Source organism: Mobula birostris, chromosome 12 (genome assembly GCF_030028105.1).
Source record: "Mobula birostris isolate sMobBir1 chromosome 12, sMobBir1.hap1, whole genome shotgun sequence".
In the NCBI taxonomy this organism is placed as follows: domain Eukaryota; kingdom Metazoa; phylum Chordata; class Chondrichthyes; order Myliobatiformes; family Myliobatidae; genus Mobula; species Mobula birostris.
The window spans coordinates 7,150,504-7,176,614 of record NC_092381.1 but is presented as its reverse complement, the minus strand read 5'-3'; the positions used below and the strand labels follow the sequence as shown (position 1 = coordinate 7,176,614).

The 26,111-nt window shown below is 43.3% G+C and overlaps 1 protein-coding gene across 1 annotated transcript in view; it reads left to right on the top strand.

The window, feature by feature from the left end:
- Positions 1-26,111, top strand: part of rpf1 (ribosome production factor 1 homolog) — a 41,975-nt gene that overhangs the window by 6,926 nt on the left and 8,938 nt on the right. Inside the window, exons 2-6 of the mRNA XM_072273288.1 lie at positions 9,082-9,138; positions 12,129-12,209; positions 13,565-13,660; positions 19,992-20,145; positions 22,814-22,896. Coding sequence (XP_072129389.1) covers positions 9,082-9,138; positions 12,129-12,209; positions 13,565-13,660; positions 19,992-20,145; positions 22,814-22,896 — 471 coding nt within the window. The remainder of the gene's footprint in view (positions 1-9,081; positions 9,139-12,128; positions 12,210-13,564; positions 13,661-19,991; positions 20,146-22,813; positions 22,897-26,111) is intronic.

Sequence of the window (26,111 nt, the reverse complement as noted above, 5' to 3'; positions counted from 1 at the left end):
GTCAGAATCTCTTCTCAGGGTAGAAATGTCAAGTACCAGAGGACATGCATTTAAGGTGAGGGGTAAAGTTCAAGGGAACTGTGTGGGGCAGGTTGTATTGTACACAAGTTGAAAGGTTGCCGTTTTAGTGGTGGAAGCAGATACGGGGGGGTGGGTGGGGTGGGGTATGGATCATGTACAGGCAGAAGATTGTCTGTTGAATCCGATGAATGCAGCAAGCCAGTGCGGGAGTGTTTTTGTGGAAAGCCATTCTACTCTCTTGATCTCGGAAGTCCTTGTCTAGTGGTACAAGTAGATATGGACGACCATGACTTTCTGTGCCATGTCATGCCCTTCACTCTCCATGGAGCATTGCAGAGCAGTCTTTCTCGCTGTTGGATCTCATGTGCCCAGTCCACCAGAGCTGATTTCCCATGCTAGCACAGGTATTCCCTTACCTCACTGAGGTTTGAGGCCCATCGGCTACCCTCGTCAAGATTAGCCCGACTGTTGAAGTGGTGTATTGGGGTCTGGCCGCTGTCTCACGTAAACAGCTACTTGGAACCACAACTGAGAGCTGAGTGTCCAGTGGGAACCAAAGGTGAGTGAGCTGTCCCAGAAAGGACACGAGAAGCCCCTTCACCAGAGGTGCTACCTGTCCCTGGACAGGCATTTGAGAAATGGCAGATGGAATTTAATGCAGATAAATACGAGGTGTTACACTGGGTAGGACTGACCAGGGTAGGTGTTACACAGGAGGGCACTGAGGAGTGCGGTAGAACAAAAAAGTCTGGTAATACAGGTTCATCATTCATTGAAAGTGGTAGATAGGGTGGTAAAGAAATCTGGCATATTGGCCTTCATAAATCAAAGTATTGTGTACAGGAGATGGGATGTTACGTTAAAGTTGTATAAGACATTGGTGAGGCCTAATTTGTATTGTGTGCGGTTTTGGTCACCTAACTACAGGAAAGATGTAAATAAGGTTGGAAGAGTTCAGAGAAGATTTACAATGACATGCTGGGTCTGGAGGACCTGAGTTACAGGGAAAGATTGAATAGGTTAGGACTGTACTGCTCAGAACATCAAAGATCGAAAGGAGATGTGAAAGAGGTATACAAAATTATGAGGATGCAGGGTAAATACAAGCAGGCTTTTTCTACTGAAGTTGGGTGGGACTACAATCAGCGGTCATGGATTAAGGGTGAAAGGTGAAAAGTTTAAGGTGAGCATGAGCGGAACCTTCACTCACTGGGTAGTGAGAGTGTGGAATGAGCTGTCAGCACAAGTAATGCATGCGAGCTTGATTTCAACATTTTAAGAGAAATGTGGACAGGTAGGGGTATGTAGTCAGATGGGACCGGACAGAGTAAATGGTTCAGTATGGGCAAGGATGGGCTGAAGGGCTTGTTTCTGTGCTGTACCGATCAGTGTTTGTGAGGGTGAGCACAATATTTTCTTCATAAACCTACATTTTGGAGTGAGAGAGAAAGTTTGCCGTCACTTCAAGCATTTATTTTAGTTATTTTTGGTCGCAGGTTCTGGTCTTTTTCAAAACATATTAATAAAACAACTGGGAATCTTTCCTGTCTTGTGTATTGGAACAGATTCAAGGTAACTATGAGAAGTAGAAGGTTTTGCTGAGCATCCGGATCATAGGAAGTTTAATGTGACATATTTAGATAAACAAAGTCATTCTTTGGCATTTGGACCATTGGGATCCTTTTGGGGGTGGGTTGCATCTGAAAGAAGGGGGTCATATATCCATAGACTTTGAAGCACCATAAAACCATTCAGCCCATCAGGTCTGCTCTACCATTCCATCATGACTGATATATTTTCCCTCTAAACCCCATTCTTCTGCCTTCTCCTTGTAATCTTTGATGCCCTTACTAATCAAGAACCTATTAGCCTTTGCTTTAAATATACCCAGTGCCTTGGCCTCCATATCTATCTATGGCAACGAAATCCACAGATTCACCATCTTCTGAATAAAGAAATTCGTCCTCATCTCTGTTCTAAAGGGGCATTGGATGACCAAATTTATAGAGTCATAGAAAAGTACTACACTGAAACATACCCTTTGGCCCAGTTCATGCCAAAATCATTTAAACTGCCTACTCCCATTGACTGCACCGGGACCATAGCCCTCCATATCCCTACTATCCAAATTTCTCTTAAATGTTGAAATCAAGTTTGCATGGACCACTTGCACTGGCAGCTCATTTTACCTCTGAGTGAAGAAGTTTTTCCTCATGTTCCCCTTAAAACTTTTAACCTTTCACCCTTAATCCATGACGTCCAGTTGTAGTCCAAACAACCTCAATGGAAAAAGCCGACTTCCATTTACCCTATCTATACCCCTTATAATTCTGTATACCTCTATCGAATCTCCTCTCAATCTTCTACATTCTAAGGAATACAGCCCTAATCTATTCAATCTTTCCTTATAACTCAGGTCTTCCAGGCCCAGCAATATCCTTGTGAACGCAATTCCCACTCTGATATGTCTATCCATGGCTTCCTCTACTGTAAAGATGAAGTCACACTCAGGTTGGAGGAACAACACCTTATATTCCATCTGGGTAGCCTCCAACCTGATGGCATGAACATTGACTTCTCTAACTTCTGTTAATGCCCCTCCTCCCCTTCTGACCCCATCCCTTATTTATTTAATTATTTATTATTTTTTCCTTTTTTTTCTTTCTCTCTTTTTTCTCTCTATGTCCTTCTCACAACTCCTTGCCTGCTTTCCATCTTCCTCTGGTGCTCCCATCCCCCTTTCTTTCTCCCTAGGCCTCCCGTCCCATGATCCTCTCCCTTCTCCAGCCTTGTATCCCTTTTGCCAATCAACTTTCCAGCTCTTAGCTCCATCCCTCCCCCTCCTGTCTTCTCCTATCATTTCGGATCTCCCCCTCCCCCTCCCACTTTCAAATCTCTTACTAGTTCTTCCTTCAGTTAGTCCTGACGAAGGGTCTCGGCCCGAAACGTCGACTGTACCTCTTCCTATAGATGCTGCCTGGCCTGCTGCGTTCCACCAACATTCTGTGTGTGTTACTTGAATTTCCTTGTGAATTTTCTCTGCACTCGTTCAACCTTATTTACACTTGTCGTGTAGGTAGGTGACCAAAACTGCACACAATACTCCAAATTAGGCCTCACCAATGTCTTACACAACTTCAACATAACATCCCATTTTCTGTACACAATACTTTGATTTATGAAGGCCAATGGTCCAAAGGCTTTCATTACGACCCTTTTTACCTGTGATATCTTTCAATGAATTATGGTCCTGTATTCCCAGGTCTCCTTGTTCTTCCACAGTTCTCAGTGCCCAACCATTCACTTTGTAATACCTACCCTGGCTGGTCCTACCGATGTGCAAAACCTCATACTTGTTTGTGTTAAATTTCCTCTGCCATTTTTCCAGCTGATGCAGATCCCTCTGCAAGCCATGATAGCCTTCCTCGCTGATCACTGTACCCACAATCTTGGTGTCATTTGCAAATTTGCTGTTAACCCATTATCATCCAGATCATAGTTATAGATGACAAACAACAAAGAACTCAGCACCGATCCCTGAGGCACTGCACTAGTTACAAAACTCCAGTCAGAGAGGCAACCTGTGCCACCAGTCACTGGCTTCTCCCACAAAGCCAATGTCTAATCCAATTTACTACCTTATCCTGAATGCCGAGCAACTGAAACTTCTTGACCAGCCTTCCATGCGGGACCTTGTCAAATGTCTTACTAAAGTCCATATAGACAACATCCATTGCCTGACCTTTATCTACTTTCCTGGTAACTTCCTCGAAAAACTATATAAGATTGGTTAGACGTGACCTACCATGCTGACTATCCTTAATCAGTCTATGTCTAGCCAAATTCTTGTATTTCCAGTACCTTAGAATACTTTCCAATAACTTTCCCACAACTGATGTCAGACTCACCGGCCTATAATTTACTGGTTTTTGTTTCGATCCTTTTTTAAACAGCGGAAAAACATAGGCTATCCTCCAATCCTCTGGTACCTCCCATCGCTAAGGATGGTTTAAATATCTCAGCTAGGGCCCCGACAATTTCTGCACTTTGCCAGGCCATGGGGATTTATCCACCTTGACTTGCCTCAGGGTAGCAAATATCTCCTTCTCTGTAATCTGTACAGGTCCATGAAGTTGATGATGCTTTTTTGCCTTACTTCTGTAGGCTCTGGGTCCATCTCCTGAGTAAGTAATTCATTTAAGATCTCCCCTATCTGTTTTGACTCCACACACAGATTACCATTCTGCTCTTCCAGAGGACCAACTTTGTCCCTTATAATCCTTTTCATCTTAACATATTTATAGAATTCATGAGGATTCTCCTTCTTATTTGCTGGAGCAACTTCATGACTTCACCCCCTCATTATCCAAAGTGATATATCTGTTGAGGGGGATGGCCACAGGGGTACTCTGCACTGGCTCCCTAAACCCTTTCCCCTTCCTGGCTGTCACCCAGTTTCCTGTGTCCTGCACCTTGGGTGCAACCACCTCTCTATATGTCCTAACTATCACCTCTTCAGCCTCCTGAATGATCCAGAGTTCATCCAGTTCCAGCTCCAGCTCCTTAATGCAGATTGTTAGAAGCTGCAGCTGGATGCACCTCGCAGTTGTAGTCATCAAGGACACTGGAGGTCTCCCTGCCTTCGAACATCCTGCAAGAGGAGCGTTCATCTATCCTGCCTGGTATCTCTACTGTCCTAGCTGTGTAGGTGTAAAGAAGGGAAGGGAAGGAAAATAAAACTTTAACTGGAAACATCTCCACGTCCTCTCTATATAGGAAAAATAACAGGAGAGCCCATTATTTAGCAGAACATACCTGATTAGATTGTTCGGTCGTAAACAAGCAATCTGCAGATGCCGGAAATCCTGAACAACACACAGAAAATGGTGGTGGAACTCAGCAGGTGAGGCTGAGTTAAGGGGAATAAACTGTTGCTGATTCGGGCCAAGACCCTTCATCTGGTTAGTGTTGTCCCAAGGCAGTGGGAAGTGTAGATGGGGTCAGTGAAGAGGAGGCTGGTTTCCATGACGGTCTGGGCGGCCTTTGCAACTTTCTGAGATATCTTGCTGTCTCAGGCAGAGCAGTTATTATACTGAACTGTGATGCATCTGGATAGGATGCTTTGTTTGGAGCATCGAGAAAAATTGGTGAGGGTTATCAGGACATGCTGAATTTCCCTGTACGCCATCTGGATAGCCTCAAACCTGTTGACAGGAATGTTGATTTCCCCAGCTTCCAGTAATTACTTCCCCTCCCCTCTTCTCTATTTCTCCGTTCCCCATTCTGGTTCCCTTCCTCCTTCCCTTTCTGTTATGGTCCACTCTCCTCCAATCAGACTCCTCCCTCTTCAGCCCTTTACATTTTCCACCTATCCCCTCCCCCACTCACCTGGTCTCACCTCCCTCCACCTTCTTATTCTATCTTCTTCCCTCTTCCTTTCCAGACCTAATGAAGGGCCTCCTGAAACATCAACAGTTTATTCCTCTTCACAGATGGAGTCTCTCCTGCTGAGTTCATCTAGCTTGTTATGTATGTTGCTGAGAGAGTGACACCACAATGGTACCTTATTCCCAGATGTGACAAATGCTGGTGGATGTGAAATATATTGAATCCTGGACAACCTCTGCCATCCACTGGTGTATACAGAGGCACAATTCTGCAGATGCTGGGAAGCTGAAATAAAAACAGAAATTGCAGAGGAAATTCAGCAGATCAGGCTGTGTCTGTGGAGACGGAAACAGTAAATAGATAGATAGACATACCTGAGGGGAATTGGGTTTCGTTACTGTTGCACCAACCAAGAATAGAGTTTAAATATAGCAATATAAAACCATAAGTAATTAAATAATAATATATAAATTATGCCAGATGGAAATAAGTCCAGGACCAGCCTATTGGCTCAGAGAAAGGTTCTGGTTCCTGGGGGTAAGTTACTGAGCTGGAATGTTGACCATTTCTCTCTCTCTACAGCTGCTACCTGACCAGCTGAGTATTGGCAGGATTTTCTAGGTTTATTACAGATTTTTAATACTTAATAGGATAGTATACACACAAGAGATTCTGCAGATGCTGGAAATCCAGAGCAATGTACCCAAAATACTGGAGGAAATGAAGAAACAGTTGAAGTTTTGCGCTGAGACCCTTCATCGGGACTGGGTGGAGTCCTGAAGAAATGTCTCGGCCTGAAGCATTGACAGTTTATTCCTCTCCATGATGCTGCCTGACTTGCTGAGTTCCTCCAGCATTCTCTGTGTGTTGTTAATTAAGAAAGATGTTAAAATTAGCCTTATTCGTCATGAGTATCGAGGCATACAGTGAAATGTGTTGCTTGGGTCAGGTCAAATCGGAGAGGACGGGATTGTGCGGGAGGAAGCCCACAGGTGTCACTGTGCTTCCAGCACCAGCATAGCATGCCCACTAACCCAAACCTGTACGTCTTTGTAGTGTGAAAGGAGACTGGAGCACCTGGAGTAAATGTGCAGTCATGGGGGGGGAATATACAATCTCCTTACAAATAGTGACACGTATCAAAACCCAGTCTTACAGCTGGCGCTGTAAAGCTCTGAAACTACCCTTCCCCCCCCCCCACGCAATCCAAAGATCAAAGCCAGAAGGGGATCAATAATGAGATATTCCTCTCCATTAGGCTTTGAGGACCATCGCTAACCATAATTCAGCATTTACTTTGGTAACGGTTCGGTAGTGTAGCAGTTAGTGCAACGCTGTTACAGCTCGGGTCGTCGGAGTTCAATTCCAACGTCACCTGTAAGCAAGTTTGTACATTTCTTCCCATGGTTTCCTCCCACAGTACAAAGATGTACCGGTTAGGGGTGAAATGATCAGTGTAAATTGTGCTGCAATTAGGCTGGGGTTAAACCGGTGGGTTGCTGGGAGGCGCGGCTCGGAGGGCCGGAGGGACCTGTTCTGTGCTGTATCTCTAAATAAAAAGATAAATTAAAAATTTCACCCACATAATTGCGTCTCCACCTTGGAAATAAGGATTCTGAGGAAACGGTGAGGGGTTTTCGAAAGGGAATTTATCTTTCTTTGTCAATACAACAAACTAACATTGTGAAATCTCTGCAGCCAGATGAGTTGAAAACTCTCATGTTTATTAAATGTTCCATTATCTACATTAAAAAATGTGGTCTGGCTGACAGTGTTTAAATAGGTGAGTAATGGTCTGTTCACATGGGGAGAGGTCAGGGAAAGCATCTGGGCGTGTGTTCAGGAAGAGTTGTAATAGTAATTTGTAATATTTATTTTAGAAATCTCCTCTTCCTGCCATCAATTGAATAGAGCTTACAATATACACTATGTCCTTCCTGCTCATGTGTGATAGAGACACAGATTTCCAGCAGATAATAAAAATGAGGATGTTGTTAAGGCCGCTGGCAATACCTCTAAGACACTTGAGGGACTGTCATGTACAGCTTAAGGCATAGGAGCAGAATTAAGACCATTGCCTTCCAATTGTGGAATTTACCTTCATGCATACTTTGTAGCCTTTGGAATCCATGAGACCGTGGGACCTAGCAGCAGAATTAGGCCATTTGGCCCGTTGAATCTGTTCACCATTTAATCATGGCTAATTTTATTTTCAAACTCATTCTCCTGCTTTCTTCCTGTAAATTTTGACACCCTTATTAAGAGCCTATCAAACTCCATAAGGCCATGAGATATAGGAGCAGAATTAGGCCATTTGGTTCATCAAGTCTGCTCTTCCATTTCATCATTCCTGATCCATTTCCCTCTAAGCCCCAATCTCCTGCCTTCTCCCCATATCCTTTGTGTCCTGACTAATCAAGAATCTGTCAACCTCTGCCTTAAATATACCCAATGACTTGGCCTCCACAGTTGCCTGTGGCAATGAATTTCACAGATTCACCATCCTCTGGCTAAAGAAATTCCTTCTTATCTCCATTCTAAATGGATGTTCCTCTATTCTGAGGCTGTCCCCTCTGGTCTTAGACTCCCCCACTTTAAATATACCTGGGCCGGGCCGATTTGTGGCGCAATGACATCGACGCCGGACCCGGGAGTGGAGGTTCCTGGGTTCGAAACCAGTCAGATATGCTCCCAAGTACGCTTTCCATCTGTGCTGGGTTGAGTGTCGGATCGCAACTCGACCTCGTAAAATAAAGGGAAAGTACTGTGAAAAATGTCTGTGTGAGGAGTGGCACTACGCAGTCTCTCTCTCTCTCTCTCTCTCTCCTCTCTCTCTCGCTCCACGCCTTGTAAAAGCCATGAAAAAGACATCATCACGGACACACACATGGACACGCAGATGCACAGACGTGCACACATGCACATGCACAGACTCGCAGGCACACGCCAAAATAAATAAATAAATATATATATATATATATATATATATATATATATATATACCTGGGCCATGGAGGTCATTTCGGCCCTGCAAGCTCATCCCATCTGCCCGTAGCCCTCTAAACCCATTCTGTCCACGTTCTTATCTAACTGGCTGTTAAATGTTGCTAATGTGCCCGTCTCAACCACCACTGACAATGGAACGTGATTGCAGGTCTTTCAGCTACAGAAGTGCTAACAGAAACTCCAAAGTCCTCATCCCTGGGAGAGGAAGGATTTTCGCCTAGAAGACTTATGAAGCCGTGTGGTGAAAACTGCAAGTTCATAGCCGATCATCCAGGACCACCACCAGACCGGCCCAGACAGAGGACTCTGCCGAGTTGTTGTTGGTGGCCTATTTCCCTGTAGGGGTGATGGGCTTAACTAACTAACTAATAGAACTGAACATGGTTTTTCAAATGTTGTCTGACCAGAGTTTTATAGAGCTGCAACATTACCTTACAGAATATTTTTGTACTCCACCAGCTGTGTAGTTGACTTTCTCTGTGGTATAGCGTACATTCTGACCCTTACTGCAACCTTATCAACCTGCTCCAGCACTTCTTTTGAGAAGTAACTGATGTAATTCTGGCCTGACGTTGGGTGCTGTGAATCGCGGGTGGGTTTCTGTGAAGGAACAGCGCTTGTGCCTCTTTTAACATTGATTGTATTTTATCTTTTCCCATTCTTCAGGAACAACTGGAGGCCAGAAAGAAACGGAAGAAGGAGAGAGAGGCACTTGGAGACAAGGTAATTCGTTAACATTGGTCAAACGGAGAATGTACACTTAATGCATATTTAAAATTTACAGGGAAGATCTTCATCATCACTTTGTGCCGTGCCACAGGGAAGGTAGGAGTTCAGAAGAAGAAAGATTATCTTTTATTTGTCACATTTACCTGGAAACATACAGTGAAAAGCATCATTTGCGTCAGCGACCAACGCAGCCTGAGGACTGTGCTGGGGGCAGTCCAAAAGTGTTGCCACGCCTCTGGCACAACACAGCATGCCCACAACTTATTAACCCTAATTTGGAATGTAGGAGGAAACTGGAGCACCCGGGGGAAACCAGCATGGACACGGAGAGAATGTACAAACTCCTTGGTGGTCGGAATTGAATCTGGATCACTGGCGATGTAAAGCGCTGTGCTAACTGCTACACTACCATGTGGCCCTGATCTGGCTATCAGACATACAATGAAGTAACAGGCTAGGGTACGACATCTCAGAATCAGCTTTAATATCACCGGCATATGTCATGAAATTTGTTGTTTCCGGCAGCAGGACCTTACAGTACTAAATAATAAAAAATATAAATGACAATAAATAATATGTATATAGATAAATTTAGTAAGTAGTGCAAAAAGAAAGCAAAAAAATATATAGTGAGGATGTGTTTATGGGTTCATTGCCCATTCAGAAATCTGATGGTGGTAGGGAAGAAGCTGGTTCTGAATCATTGAGGCTCTTGTACCACCTCCTTGACGGTAGCAATGAGAAGAGGGTATGTCATTGGGTGGTGGGGGTGGGGGTGGTGGGGGGTCCTTAATGATGGATGAGCCTTTTTGGGGCATCACCATTTGAAAGTCTTCTCCGTGCTGGGGAGGCTAGTGACCACAACAGAGATGGCTGAGTTTACAACTTTCTGCAGTTCTTTGCAGTGTCTCCCCCCCCCCCCCCCCCCATACCAGCTAGAATGCTCTCCACAGCATTTCTGTAGAAATTTGCAAGAGTCAGGAAGGAAAAGGTGGGGTAGTTCATAATAAAGGATGTGATCAGTACAGCTCATCTTGTTGTGATCTTGTCGTGAAACATCAAGATGTAGGAACATTTGGGTGGGGGTGTGAAACAGCGAAGGAAAGTAGTTGTGGTAGGAGTTGCCTTTAGTTCTCCTGACAGCACAGGATGCAAGTCAAGAAATAACAGAAGTCTGCATGAAAAGTACGGTAGGACACTCTGAGAAAAATTGTTACAAGAAGATAGTATGTGAAGCTTTTCGAATTTTCTCAATGTCTGCATAAATATGACCTAAAATGTAATCAGATCTTCGCATAAGTTCTAAAACTAGTTAAACAGAACCCAATTAAATAAGTAACACAAAAAATTATACTTGTTCATGTATTTATTGAGGAAAAATTATGCAATATTATAAGTATTGGGAAAAAATATGTGAACCTTTGTTTTCAGTAACTGGTGTGACCCATTTGTACAGCAGTAACTTCAACCAAATGTTTCTGGTAGTTGGTGATCAGTCCTTCACATTGACTTGGAGGAATTTTAGGTCATTTAGGTCAGTCCTGCTTACAAAACTTCTTCGGCTCTGGGATGTTGATGGGCTTGCTTCAGCTCCTTCCACAACATTTCTATAGGATTAAGGGCAGGACTTTGACTTGGCCATTCCAAAACGTGAAATTTCGTCTGCTTCATCCACTCTTTGGCAGACTGACTTGTGTGTTTAGGGTCATTGTCTTACTGCATGACCCACTTTCTCTTGAGCTTCAGTTCATGGACGAATACTCTGACATTCTCCTGTAGAATTTGCTAGTAGGATTCAGAATTCATAGTTCCATCAATGATGGCAAGCCTTACTGGTCCCGAAGCAGCAAAGCAGGCCCAAACCATGACACTGCCACCATCATGTTTCATAGATGGGATGAGGTTCTTCCATTTGTACACCATTTGCCTGACTGTGGATTACTAGAGTCCAAAACACTAGAAATGGTTTTGTAACCTTTCCCAGCCTGGTGAGCATCAACAACATTTTTTCTGAGGTCTTCAGAAATCTCCTTTGATTGAGACATGACATGCTTCCAAAAACCTGTGTGGTGAAGATCAGACTTTGATAGTGAAAACCCAGGTTTATGCTCTTTAAATAGGCGGGGCTTCCCACACACAACTGATTGTCATCCCATTGATTGAAACACTTGACTCTAATTTCCCCTGTAAATGAACTGATGATCCGAGAGGTTTACATACTTTTTCCAACAAATACATGTAATATTGCATCATTTTTCCTCAATAAATAAATGAGTAAGTATAATTTTTTTTGTGTTATTTATTTAACTGGGTTCTCTTTATCTAGTTTTAGAACTTGTGTGAAAATCTGATTACATTTTAGGTCATATTTATGCAGAAATAGAGAAAATTCGAAGGGGTTGACAAACTGTATCTAATGTAGACAAGTTGGATGGACATCTTGGTTGGCATGACCAGCTGGGCCAAAGGGTCTGTTTCCACATAGTGTGACACTTTGATTCAAGTTCACATCCTTGGATGTGTGGGTTGTTAACTCAAACAACACAGTTCATTCTTTTTCAATAAATAAATCTAATAAGGCCCAGTACTGCTCCTTCTCTATTCAGCATTCGGTCTATTATCACTGACAGACGCTGTAAAATTTGTCTTTTTGTGGCAGCAGTACAGTGTAATACAGGCACATATATATAACTAGGGTTCCTAAAACTTTTGCACAGTTCTGTAGCAATTTTATGTATTGCACTGTATTGCTGCTGCAAAAAAACAAATTTCATGACATATTTGATGATAAACCTGATTCTGATATGGATCCCTATTGTGGACTGAGAGAGGGAAGGGGGCAGGGAGAGGGGAATCATGGTTGGGAAAAGGGGAAGGGGGAATATGTAGCCATTGAGGATGTGGATTTATTTTTAATGTTAATGAGAAAATTGCCGCTGTGATGTTTTGAAGTTACTAACTTTGCTCTCAAATTCTGGTTCAAGGCTCCACCAAAACCAGTTCCAAAGACGATTGAAAACCAGCGGGTGTACGATGAAACAGTTGTGGACCCGAACGACGAGGAGGTAATTTTCTAAGTATTGACCAAAGTCTTGTAAGCTTTAGTGAAAGGCTGCCCATGGCTGCGTTTTCACTCAGGGTGTATGTTTCTGCTGAGGAGTTCCATGCCCACTGTCTTTTCCTGATGAAAGGATTGAAATTTTCTGTGACTGAGGATGGGGACCACACATTTCCTTTGTGCGCAGTGATTATGAAAGTCAGGTGCCCTGATTTTCTCACTTCAGCCTTATAGATCACTCTTGTTGTTATCAGTGTTTTGAATTCAAGCCGGATACTTCAGAATCTGAGTCATATTTATTATTACTGCACGTTGTAAAATTTTTTTTGTTTTGCGACAGCAGTAAATTACAATACAAAATAATTAGAAAGCTATAAATTACAATAAGAAATATATATAAAAATTTAAATTAAGTAGTGCAGAAAGAGAGCAAAACAACTGGTGAGGTGGTGTTCATGGGTTCATTGTCCATTCAGAAATCGGATAGCAGAGGAGAAGAAGCGGTTCCTGAATCATTGAGTTTGTGTCTTCAGGCTCCTGTGCCACCTCCTTGGTGGTGGCAATGAAAAGAGGGCATGTCCTGAGGGATGGGGGTCCTCAAGGCTTGATGCCACTTTTTGGGGTGTTGCCTTTTGAAGATCTCCTCGATGCTGAAGGTGAAGAAACTACAGAAAGGGCGCAGAGGAGAATTGCAAGGATGTTGCCTGGATTGGCGAGCATGCCTTATGAGAATAGGTTGAGTGAACTCAGCCTGTTCTCCTTGGAGTGACGGAGGATGAGAGGTGACCTGACAGAGGTGTATAAGATGATAAGAGGCATTGATCGTGTGGATAGTCAGAGGCTTTTTCCCAGGGCTGAAATGGCTAACACGAGAGGACACAGTTTTAAGGTGTTTGGAAGTAGGTACAGGGGAGATGTCAGGGGTAAGTTTTTTAGGCAGAGATTGGTGAGTGCGTGGACTGGGCTGCTGGCGATGGTGGTTCAGGCAGATATAATAGGGTCTTTTAAGAGACTCCTGAATAGGTACTTGGAGCTTAGAAAAATAGAGGACTATGTGTAACCCTAGATAATTTCTAAAGTAAGTACATGTTCGGCACAGCATTGTGGACCAAAGGGCCTGTATTGTGTTTCTCTTCTGGGGAGGCTAGTGCCCAAGATGGCGCTGACTGAATTTACAACTTTCTGCAGCTTTTTCCGATGCAGTGCAGTGACCCGTCCATATCAGATGGTGATACAATCAGTTAGAGTATATATGTAAAAATCTGTGGTTCTTCAAAATAAAATATATTCTTCACTTTCAGGTGGTTATTATGGTACAAATAAATAGAATGTGTATTTAAAATAAAATTGAATCCTCCACAGGTGGCTTTTGATGAGGCAACAGATGAATTTTCGTCCTACTTCAATCGGGAGGTGACCCCTATGGTCCTCATCACGACATCAGATCGTCCTAGAGGGGTATGTCATAACACTATCAGACACAGGAGCAGGATAAGGCCGATTTCTGTAGATTCTGGAAATCCAGAGCAACACGCACAAAATACTCTATGAATTCAGCAGGTCAGACAGCATACATAGAGAGGAATAAACAGCTGGAGCTTCAGGCCAAGACCCTGAAAAGGAAGAGGGAGGATGCCCGAATAAGGTGGGATGAGAGGAAGGAGCACAGTCTTGAAGATGATAGGTGAAACCAGATGAAGGGGAAGGTGGATGGGTGGGCTGAAGGTTGAAGTGACAAGCTGGGAGGTGATGTGGAAGAGGAAAAACTCTGAAGATTAAGGAATCTGATGGGAGAGGAGAGTGGACCATGAGAGAAAGGGAAGGAACAGGGCAAGTGAGGAGAAGAGAAGGGGTGGGAGTGGGGATCCAGAATGGGAGAAAAGAGGTGGTTTGGAGGAGAATGTGGTTTCTTTTATGATCTGTCTGGATGGCACTCAGAACTAGAGCTTTTCACTGTATCTTGGTACATGTGACAATAATGAGCACATACCCCATGCACTCTTGGCTTCACTCAAGGATACATCCACAAATCTTTTTGCCTTTTCATTGGCCAGTAACATCATGAGGGATCCCATGCTCCCTTCTCCTGGACTGTTTGTCTCACTCACATCAAGGAGGAGGCTACAAAGCATCTGCGCCAGAAACAGCAGACTCAAAAAGTTACTTTCCCCAAACAGTAAGGCTGATCCACACCTCCACCCACTAACCCACCCTCCATACCCACAGCCATCACTACTTTATCATTTCCTGTCAGTCACCTTATGTACAGACACTCCTGAGCCTAGCCTCACTTTATGGACATACAATCAATCTATGTGTAAGTTATCTCAGGTATTTATATTTACTATGTGTTTTAATATTATTCTGCTTTTTGGTGTTGCATCAGATGCAGAGTAGCAATTATTTTGTTCTTTACACTGGTGTACTGGAAATGACATTAAACAGTCTTTAATCTTGAACCTTCCCAAGACCTCAAATTTTTAAAGTAGCTCTCAGTCTCACTTCCTAATTGCCACTGCTGTGACTGAGTGTCCTTCCTGATTGAAACTGAAAGAGAACCAGAGCCGCTGCCTCACAATCGATTGTTCAATAGTGACCTCTCATGCTGCCTGTGTGGAGTCTGCATGTACTTCCTGTGGCCATTTTAGGTTTCCCATGGGTGCCTGGGTGAAATGTGCGCTTCTAGTAACACACACAACACGCTGGAGGAGCTTAGCAGGTCGGGCAGCATCAGTGGAAAAGATCGGTCGATGTTTCGGGCTGGAACCCTTCGGCAGCCTCGGTTCCGGCCCGAAACTTCGACCGATCTTTTCCACTGATGCTGCCCGACCTGCTGAGTTCCTCCAGCGTGTTGTGTGTGTTACTTTGACTCCAGCATCTGCAGATTATTTTGTGTGTGCGCTTCTAGTGTTGTGTCTGACTAAAACTGGGCCACACAGGAGCTGTAACTGGGAAATATAAAAGTCTTTATTCACACAGTGAGCCCTGAGGAGAGAGGGTCCAGGAGAACCCAAGTGAATCTCATTCTCCTGACGTGATTACTTATTTAATTAGAGATACAAGCCTTTGTGGCTCAACGAGCCATGCTGTCCAGCAATCCACCTGTTTATCCTAGCCTGAACACAGGACATTTTACAATGACCAATTAACCTAGTAATCGGTACGTCTTTGGACTGTGGGAGAAAATGGGAGCACCCGGAGGGAACCCACACGGTCATGGGGAGAACATACAAACTCCTTACAGATGGCATGGGAATTGTACTTGGAACTCCGGAATACCTTGAACTCTGAAAGCATCTTGCTAGCTGCTACACTACCGTGGCACCCAATCTCACCCCGCCCAAGTGTTGTGACTAAAACAGAGCCACACGGAAAATATAAAAGTCTTTATTCACGCAGCATACCTCCAGGCAAGAGAGAGTTCAGGAAAACCCAAGTCAATCTCATCTCCTGACACAATGTTTTGTATCATAGGAAAGGCGGATAGTAGTGCTGAAGATGAGATAGCTGATTTACAAACAGGGGCAATGCGTAGTGAGGAGAGGCTGTTGATAGGGCAGTCAACAGGATGAGTTGCAATGTAAAAGGTGGACAAAGGGTGAATACAGGACTGAAGGTGTTACATTTGAGTGTGCACAGCATACGGAATAAGGTAGGTGAACTTGTTACACAGTTGCAGATTGGCAAGTATGATGTAGGAATCACTGGATCATGGCTGAAAGAAGGTTACAAGTGGGAGCTTATCGTATTGAAAGGACAGCAGAGGGGGCGGTAATGCTCTGTTGGTAAAAAAATGAAATCAAATCATTAGAAAGAGGTGACATAGGGTTAGAAGGTGTTGAATCATTGTGGATAGAGCTAAAGAACTGCAAAGGTAAAAATACCCTTATGGGAGTTGTGTACAGACCCCCAAACAGTAGTAAGGATGTGGCCTACAAATTATAAAGGGAGAATACATGCCAAAAGGGTAACGTTACAATAGTCGCGGGGGATTTCAATATGCAGGTAGATTGGGAAAATCAGGTTGGTGCTGGATACCGGGAGGGGGAGTTTCTAGAGTGCCTACGAGATGGCTTTTTAGAGCAACTCGTGGTTGAGCCCAACAGAGGATCAGATATTCTGGATTGGGTGTTGTGGAGTGAAACAGAATTGATTTGAGAGTTTAAGGTAGAAGAACCTGTAGGGGCAACTCATCATAATATGATCAAATTCACTCTGAAATTTGAGAAGGAGAGGCTAAAGTCAGATGTATCAGTATTACAGTGGAGTAGAGGGAATTACAGAGGCATGAGAGAGGAGTTGGCCAAAATTGATTACAAAAATACACTGGCAGGGGTGACAGCAGAGCACCAGTGGCTGGAATTTCTGGAAGTGATTCGGAAGGCACAGGATATATATGTCCCAAAGAGGAAGAAGTATTCTAAAAGAAAGATGACACAACCGTGGCTAAAAGAGAAGTCAAAGCCAAAGAGAGGGCATATAATAGAGCAAAAATTAGTGGGAAGTTAGAGGATTAGGAAGCTTTTAAAAACCAACAGAAGGCAACTGAAACGTCATTAGGAAATTAAAGATGAATACAAGCCAGCCAATAATTTTAAAGAGGATACCAAAAGTTTCTTCAGATACTTAAAGCATAAAAGAGGGTTGAGTGTGGATATCAGACTACTGGAAAATGATGCTGGAGAGGTAGTAATGGGGGCCAAGGTAATGGAGGAAGAACTGAATAAGTATTTTGCGTCAGTCTTTACTGTGAAAGACGTTGGCAGTGTTGTGGGAGTTCCGGTTGTCAGGGGTTATGAAGTATGTGAAGTTACTGTAACGAGAGAGAAGGTTCTTGGGAAACTAAGAGGTCTGAAGGTAGATAAGTCACCCGGACCAGATGGTGTACACCCCAGGGTTCTGAAAGGAGTGGTTGAAGAGATCGTGGAGACATTAGTGATGATCTTTCACTAATCACTAGATTCTGGAATGGTTCCAGATGACTGGAAAATTGCAAATGTCATTCCACTCTTCAAGAAGAGAGAGAGGCAGAAGAAAGGAAACTACAGGCCAGTTAGTCTGACCTCTAGCTGGGTAGATACTGGAGTCAATTTTTGCGAATGAGGTACTTGGAACATATGAAAAATTAGGCAGTAGTCAGCATGGTTTCCTTAAGGGAAAATCTTGCCTGGCAAACTTGTTGGAACTCTGAAAAAATGTCAAGTAGGATAGACAAGGGAGAATCAGTTGATGTTGTGTACTTGGATTTTCAGCAGGTCTTTGACAAGGTGCTCCACATGAGGCTCCATAGCGAGCTATGTGCCCATGGTATTAGAGGAAAGATTCTAGCATGGATAAGCAGTGGTATTAGGAAGAATTTCTTTACCCAGAGGGTGGTGATCTGTAGAATTCTTTGCCACAGGCAGTTATGGAGGCCAAGACTTTACGTATATTTAAGGCAGAGTTTGATAGATTCTTGTTGGGTCAGGGCAAGGAGGGACACAATGAGAAGGCAGGAGATTGGGGCTGAGAGGAAAATTTTATCAGCCATGATGGAATGGCGGAGCAGACTCAATGGACCAAATGGCCTAATTCTGCTCCTATATCTTATGGTCTTATAACGATAAACAATTGTATAATCACCTATCTTAACCTTTTGAATATAGTCAGATAAATTAACAGAATTACATATTTACAATGGTAGCACATCTTATCTAGCAGAACCCCTTTGAATATTCAGTATTGGTGTCTGTTCCAAAAGCCGTCGAGACAAACTGCATACATCCAAAATGTACCCCTGTTACTGTGCTGAAGGATGGATCCATTGACGTGCAGCTGACCAGAAGGTTGAGTGACAAAACAGATCTGTCTTGAACTGTGCATTAAGTGGCAGCAATACACAGTTAACAACATGTTAATAAACAGCACCAATCATCGATTGTTTTCCCCTATGGAATTTCAGCGGGACAGAATCAGAATGTCCCAATTAATTGCTTCAATCAGAATCAGCTTTAATATCAGTGGCATATGTTGTGAAATGTGTTGTTTTGTGTTAGCATTACATTGTAATAAAAAACCTATAAGTAAGACCATAAGATGTAGGTGCAGATTTCCACTATCTGCAGTATCTCTGCGTCTCCATTGTTACTTCTCTCATTTTTCTTGTGAAGATGGGGTTGATTTTAAGCGTATTCTGTGAGTTATGAGTAGTAAGTTCCTCCACTCACTGTCTTTTTTGGATGCTCTTTCCTGTGTTTCTTGGGAGCATTTGCTTTACTCCCTGTACCTCTGCTTCTTTGTACAGATTCTTCTGAGTAAATAACTTCATTTGCGTCACGTTAGATTTTTTTGATGTGTAACGTCTACTCTGTCCTATCTCCAACTCTGGCTGGAGCAGTGTACCCAGTAAATAACATCATAAGACATCAGTGCAGAACTCAGCCACCTGGCCCATCGAGTCTGCTCCGCCATTCCGTCATGACTGATATTTTATCCCTCTCAACCCCTGACTAATCTGAAAGAGGCATTAGTAGTGATCTTTTAAGAATCACTAGATTCTAGCATTGTTCCGGAGGACTGAAAAATTGCAAATGTCACTCCACTCTTTAAGAAGGGAGGGAGACAGAAGAAAGGAAATTATAGATCAGTTAGCCTAACCTGTGGTTGAGAAGATGTTGGAGTCGATTGTTAATGATGTGGTTTAGGAGGCACATAATAAAATAGGCCCAAGTCAACATGGTTTCCATAAGGGAAAAAGTTGCCTGACAAATCTGTTGAAATCCTTTGAAGAATTAACAGGCAGGATAGACAAAGGATAATCAGTGGATGTTGTGTTCTTGGATTTTCAGAAGGCTTTTATCAAGGTGCTACACATGAGACTGCTTGACATGATAAAAGCCTGTGGCGTTAGAGAAAATTGGGACCACTTCTTTTTATGTTACCTGAATATGATTTGCATGACGGAATTGATGGCTTTGTGGTGGTTCATGAAAATGATTCTGGGTTTGTAAAGCTTAATTTATGAGAATCGTTTGATGGCTCTGGACCTGTACTCACTGGAATTCAGAAGAATGAGGAGTGATCTCATTGAAACCTAATGCATGTTGAAAGGCCTCGAAAGAGTAGATGTGGAGGGGATGTTTCCTGTTGTGGTAGAGTCTAAGACCAGAGGGTACAGCCTTAAAATAGGGGTGCATCCTTTTTAAACAGAGGGACATCCATTTATAACAGAAATGAGGAGGAATTTCTTTAGCCAGAGAGTGGTGAATCCATGGAATCTGTTACCATGGACACCTGTGGAGGCCAGGTCATTGGGTATATTTTAGGCAGAGTTTGATTAGTAGGGGAATGAAGGGAATGAATGGATATGGGGAGAAGGCAGGATATTGGAGCTGAGAGGAAAATGGATCAGCCATGAGGAAATGGTGGAGCAGACTCGATGGGCCAACTGGCCTAATTCTGCTCTTGTATTTGATCTAACGAAGAACTGATCAACCTCCACTTTAAATATTCTCAATGACTTAGCCTCCACGGCCTTTTGTGGCAACATATTACACAGATTCATCATCCTCTGGTTAAAGAAATTACTCCTTATCTCTATTCTAAAGGGACATCCTTCTCTTTTGAGGTTGTGCCCTCCGGTCCTAGATTTTACCACTATGGGAAACATCCTCTCCACATCCCCTCTATCTAGGTGTTTTAACATTCAATAGGTTTCAGTGAGATCACTCCTTATTCTTCTAAACCCAGTGAGTACAGGTCCAGAGCCATATTTCATGCTTTTTAACTCTCTGGTGTGTTTGTTTCGCAGAGAACAGTCCGGCTTTGTGATCAGCTGTCAAAGGTGATTCCAAATTCACATGTCTACTACAGAAGAGGTCTGGCTCTGAAGAAGATTATACCCCAGTGCATTGAGAAAGGTTTTACCGACCTGCTTGTCATCAATGAAGATCGGAAAGTACCAAGTATCCTTCATTGTATCTGTTGGAAGCTGCATCTAGTTTCCTGCAGGTCATCAGAATCAGAAATGGGTTTAATATCACTGGCATACGGTGCCTTGTAAAAGTATTCAGCCCCCAACACTTTGTTCTCATAATGAGTACTGTATTACAACCAGTGATTTAGATCAATTTAACTCCTTTTTATCTCAATAGCACCCCGGAAACAGGGAAAATTGTAAAGTATGAAAAACTAAAAATTCAGAAGTATTCATCCTCCTTCACCCCACACAGACTTCCAATCTGCGCCTTGTAAGGCATGAAAATGCCTGACGCAGGCCTCTCATGGTCTGAGTCGACCTTCCCTCCCTTTGCTCAGTACTTAGTCGAACCACCTCTCACAGCCATTACAGGCAGTAACCTTTTTGGATAAGTCTGTATTAGCTTTGCACAATGTGATGGAGCAGGATTTGCCCATTCCTCCTGCAAAATTGCTCAAGCTGTGCCAGGTTAGTTGGGGAGCAGTGGTGGACAGCAATCTTGAGGTCTTGCTAGAGATGTTCAATCAGGACTGACTGGGTCACTCAAGGACATCTGTTCCTTTCATTTGAAGTCACTCCATGGTTGCTCTGGCTGTGTGTTTTGGGTCATTGTCCTGCTGAAAGAACTTCCTCCCCAGTTTTAAGATTTCTGGCAGAGGCTAGCAGGTTTTATCCAGGATCTCTCTGTGTTTGTCAGCATTCATCTTCCCATCAATCCTGACCAGGTTTCCCGTCCCTGCTGATGAAGAACATTCCTTTAGCGTGATGCTACCTCCACCATACTTTACAGTAAGAATGGTGTTCCCTGGCCGACGCATAGTACAGTATTAGATTTACACCACATGTACCGCTTAGAGTTGAGGCCAGTAAGTTCCACTTTAATCTCATCTGACCACAAGACCTTTTTCCATATCTTTACAGTATTTTCGAAGTGATGCTTTGCAAAGTCTTTACATTGCAAGGATATGCTTTTTTTTTTAAGCCTTCCTTGCCACTCTTCTATAAATAAACTTTTTATGCAAGGTCTTAGAGATTGTGGAGCCATGAACTTCATTTCCACTTACAGTCACGGACTTCTGCAGCTCGCTCACAGTAGCCTCTCTTACAAGTGCCATTCTTCTCCAGTGACTAAGTTTAGAGTGGCGGTCTGACCTAGGCAGTGTGGCTGTGGTTTCATTTTTTCCCCACATTTTCTTGATGCACTGCACTGAGTTCCAACGTATGCTCAGTGCCTTTGAGGTGGTCTTGTACCTTTCCCCAGATTTGTGTTTCTCTTTTACCATTTCTCTGGCTTGTCTTGAATGCTGTTTTATCTTCTTTTCTGGTTTGGTCTGTTGAAAAACTATCATACTGTTGGACCTTACAGAGAGAGGGGGTATTTATTCTTATGAATTCATTGCAAACAGGTGATCTTGCAATTTTCTACATCAATAAATTGGGTGACTTGCCAAGGTAATATACAGTATTACACCTGAGGAAAGTTAGTGTAGTCATCAGAAAGGAGATGAATACTTTACAGCCTCATAATTTTGGTTTTAAAGTGTTGACGGGTTTTGGAATATTTTTGATTTCACATGATGCACAATGTTTTGTAGATTAGCTCAAAATATCCTACTTTGATATATTTTAAATTTAGAAAATGAGACAGTAAAATGTGAAAATAGTTGTGGCGGCTGAATACTTTTTCAAGGCACAGTATGTCATGAAATTTTTTGTTTTTCGACAGTAGTACATTGCAGTGCACAATAATAAAAAATAAATTACAATAAGAAATACTTAATAAATTAAGTCATGCAAAATGGGAGTAAAGTATTGATGTATTGATTGTCCATTTAGAAATCTGATGGCAGAGGGGAAAAGGCTGTTCCTGAAGTGTTGAGTGTGTATCTTTGGGCTGCTGTATCTCCTCCTTGATGGTAGCAATGACAAGAGGGCAAGTCTTGAGTGATGGGGGTCCTTAATGATGAATGCCCCCTTTTTGAGATATAGTGTCCTCCATGCTGGGGAAGTTCAGACCACAATTGGAGTATTGTGAGCAGCTTTGGGCCCCTTATCTAAGGAAGGATGTGCTGGCACTGGAGAGAGTCCAGAGCACGTTCATGAGAATTATCCTGGGAATGAAAGGGTTAATGTATCAGGATTGTTTGGCTCTGGGCCTGTATAAGAATGAGGAGTGATCTCATTGAAACCTATCGAATATTGAAAAGCCAAGATAGAGTGGATGTTGAGAGGATGTTTCCTATAGTCTTGAACCAGAGGGCACAGCCTCAGAATAGAGCAACATCCCTTTACAACAAAGATGAGGAGAAATTTCTTTAGCCAGAGGGTGGTGAATCTGTGGAATTCATTGCCACAGATGGCTGTGGAGGCCAAGTGATTGGGTATTTTGAAGGTAGAGGTTGATAGGTACTTAAATAGTCAGGACATCAAAGGTTACTGAGAGAAGGCAGGAGAAGGGTTGAGAGGGATAATAAATCAGTCATGTTAGAATGGTGGAGCAGGCTCGGTGGTCTGGATGCTTCATTCTGCTCCTGTGTCCCAGGGTCTTATGATCTCTGATTGCTGGCATTGTAAACTGTTGTGCTAACCACTATGCTACCTTGCTGCCCTCCCAGCTGAACAGAGCCTCTAATTTTCTTAACCAAGTATGTCAGATGGATTAATTATTAGTCACCTTCCAGATGGACCTACGGCTCATTTCAAGATGTCTAATGCCCGCCTAGCCAAAGAACTTAAGGTGAGAGATGGAATGGAGTGTGGTTGAGTGCACTGGAAAACATTGGTGGATATTGCTTTAATTGTAATGTCTGCCTGGAATATAAATGTTAGAAATTGTTTATAAATAACATCTTGCGTGCATTTGTTTTAGGTGTCATCTTCTCAACCAGTATCGCTCCAACAGGACTGACTTTTGGAGCATTGTTCTGGATCTTGGTCTAGAGCCTATTGATGTTCTCTCACAGTAGCGATCATGTTCCACAATCCCAGTGATATTGTTGGGGCTTTGCTAATTGACTGCCTATGTTAAACCATAAGATAGAGGAGCAGAATTAAGCCATTTGTCCCACCGAGTCTGCTCCGCTGCTGGATCGTTAGTGAAAGGACATTTTAGCATTGGAGAGAGTCCAGAGGAAGTTTGTGAGACTGATCCCAGGAGTTAACAAAGGTAGCTCTTGGCCTGTACTCGCTAGGGTTTAGAAGAATGAGTGGGGATCTCATTGAAATCTATCAAATATTGAAAGGGCTCAAAAGTGTAGATGCGGGGAGTGTATTTACTATAGTGGGGGAATCTAGGACCAGAAGGCACAAGCTCAGAATGGAGGGATGTCCATTTAGAACAGAGATGAGGAGGAATTTTTTAACCAGAGCTTGGTGAATCTGTGGAATTCATTGCCACAGATGGCTGTGGAGGCCAAGTCATTGCGTATACTTAAAGCAAAGCTTGATTGGTTCTTGTTAGTAAGGGCATCAAAGGTTACTGAGAGAAGTCAGGATAATGGGGTTGAGAGGGAAATAAATCGGCCATGATCAAATGGTGGAGCAGACTCGGTGGGCCGATTGGCCTAATTCTGCAACTGTGCCTAGTGTCTTTTTTTCCCAAGCCCCAATCTCCATGTAGCCCTTAACCCTTTACTAAGCAAGTGACAATTGATCTCTACCTTAAATATATTAAATAACTGGGCCTCCACAGTCCTCTGGCAATGATCTGCAGCTGCAGCTTGATGACCTAGTGCTTATCAGGGAAGGTGAAGAGGTGATAGACAGGAGCTACAGGGATGTAGTCATCCCTAGGCTACAGGAGTCAGAACACTGGGTCACTGTCAAGAGAGGGAAGGGAAATGCTCGGATAGTGGAGAGCACCCCTGTGGCTGTCCCCCTCAGCAACAAATATCTTGTTCTGGATGCTGTTGAGGGGGATGACCTGATGGGGGACGCCCACGGTGACCGGGTCTCTGGCACTGAGCCTGGCACTGTTGTGCAGGAGAGAAGGAGGGTGAAGAGAAATGCAGTAGTTGTGGGGGATTCCATAGTCAGGGGAACAGACAGGAGATTCTGTGAGTCTGACAGAGATACCTGCATGGTGTGTTGCCTCCTAGGTGCCAGGGTAAGGGATGTCTCGGATCAGGTCCTGAATATTCTAAAGGGGGAGGGTGAGCAGCCAGTTGTCTTGGTACATGTTGGTACCAATGACATAGATAGGACAAAGGAGGAGGTCCTGAAGAGAGATTTCCAGGAGTTAGGAAGGAAGCTGAGAAGCAGGACCTCTAGGGTAGTAATCTCGGGATTGCTACCTGTGCCACGTGCTAGCTAGGGCAAGAGTAGTCGGATCAGGCAGATGAATGCCTGGCTGAGAGACTGGTGTAGGGGGCAGGGCTTCAGATTCTTGGATAATTGGGATCTCTTCTGGGGGAAGTATGACCTGTTCAAAAAGGACAGGTTGCACCTGAACCCGAAGGGGACCAATATCCTGGCGGGAAAGTTTAATAGAGCTGTTAGGGAGGGTTTAAACTAATTTGGCAGGGGGTTGGGAACCGGAATGATAGAGCGGAGGAAGGGGAAAACAGAAATAAATCTAAGATAGTGAGCAGTAAAGATCTCAGGAAAGACAGGCTGGTGATGGGGCAAATGTGTAGCCATTGGGATGAGTTGCAGTGCAATAAAGTTGCAGTGAAATCAAAGCAAAAAGTATCAAATACTGGTCTTAAGGTGTTGTACTTAAATGCACGCAGCATAAGAAATAAGGTGGATGATCTTGTCGTATAGCTACAGATTGGCAGGTATGATATTGTGGCCATCACTGAGACCTGGCTAAAGGATGCATGTCTCTGGGAGCTGAACGTCCAAGGATACACGGTGTATCGGAAGGATAGGAAGGTAGGCAGAGGGGGAGACGTAGCTTTATTGGTAAGAAATGATATTAAGTCATTAGAAAGAGGTGATATAGGATCGGAAGGTGCAGAATCTTTATGGGTTGAGCTGAGGAATAGCAAGGGTAAAAGGACCCTGATGGCAGTTATTTATAGGCCTCCAAACAGCTACAGGGATGTGGACTACAAATTACAACTGGAAATAGAAAAGGCTTGTCAGAAGGGCAGTGTTATGATAATTGTGGGGGATTTTAACATGCGAGTAGATTGGAAAAATCAGGTCGGCACTGGATCTCAAGAGAGAGAATTTGTAGAATGTCTGCGAGATGGCTTTTTAGAACAGCTTGTTGTTGAGCCCACTAGGGGATCGGTTGTACTGGATTGGGTATTGTGCAATGAACCGGAGGTGATTGGAGAGATTGAGGTGAAAGAACCCTTAGGAGGCAGTGATCATAACATGATTGAGTTCACTGTGAAATTAGAAAAAGAGAAGCTGAAATCTGATCTGTTGGTGTTTCAGTGGAGTAAAGGAAACTACAGTGGCATGAGAGAGGAACTGGCCAAAGTTGACTGGAAAGGGACACTGGCGGGGAAGACGGCAGAGCAGCAGTGGCTGGAGTTTAGGTGAGAAATGAGGAATGTGCAAGACAGGTACATTCCAAAAAAGAAGAAATTTTCGAGTGGAAAAAGGATGCAACCGTGGTTGACAAGAGAAGTCAAAGCCAAAGTTAAAGCTAAGGAGAGGGCATACAAGGAAGCAAAAATTAGTGGGAAGACAGAGGATTGGGAAGTCTTTAAAACCTTACAAAAGGAAACCAAGAAGGTCATTAAGAGAGAAAAGATTAACTATGAAAGGAAACTAGCAAATAATATCAAAGAGGATACTAAAAGCTTTTTCAAGTATATAAAGAGTAAAAGACAGGTGAGAGTAGATATAGGACCGATAGAAAATGATACTGGAGAAATTGTAATGGGAGATGAGGAGATGGCAGAGGAACTGAACAAGTATTTTGCATCAGTCTTTACTGAGGAAGACAGCAGGATGCCGGACACTCAAGGGTGGCAGGGAAGAGAAGTGTGTGCA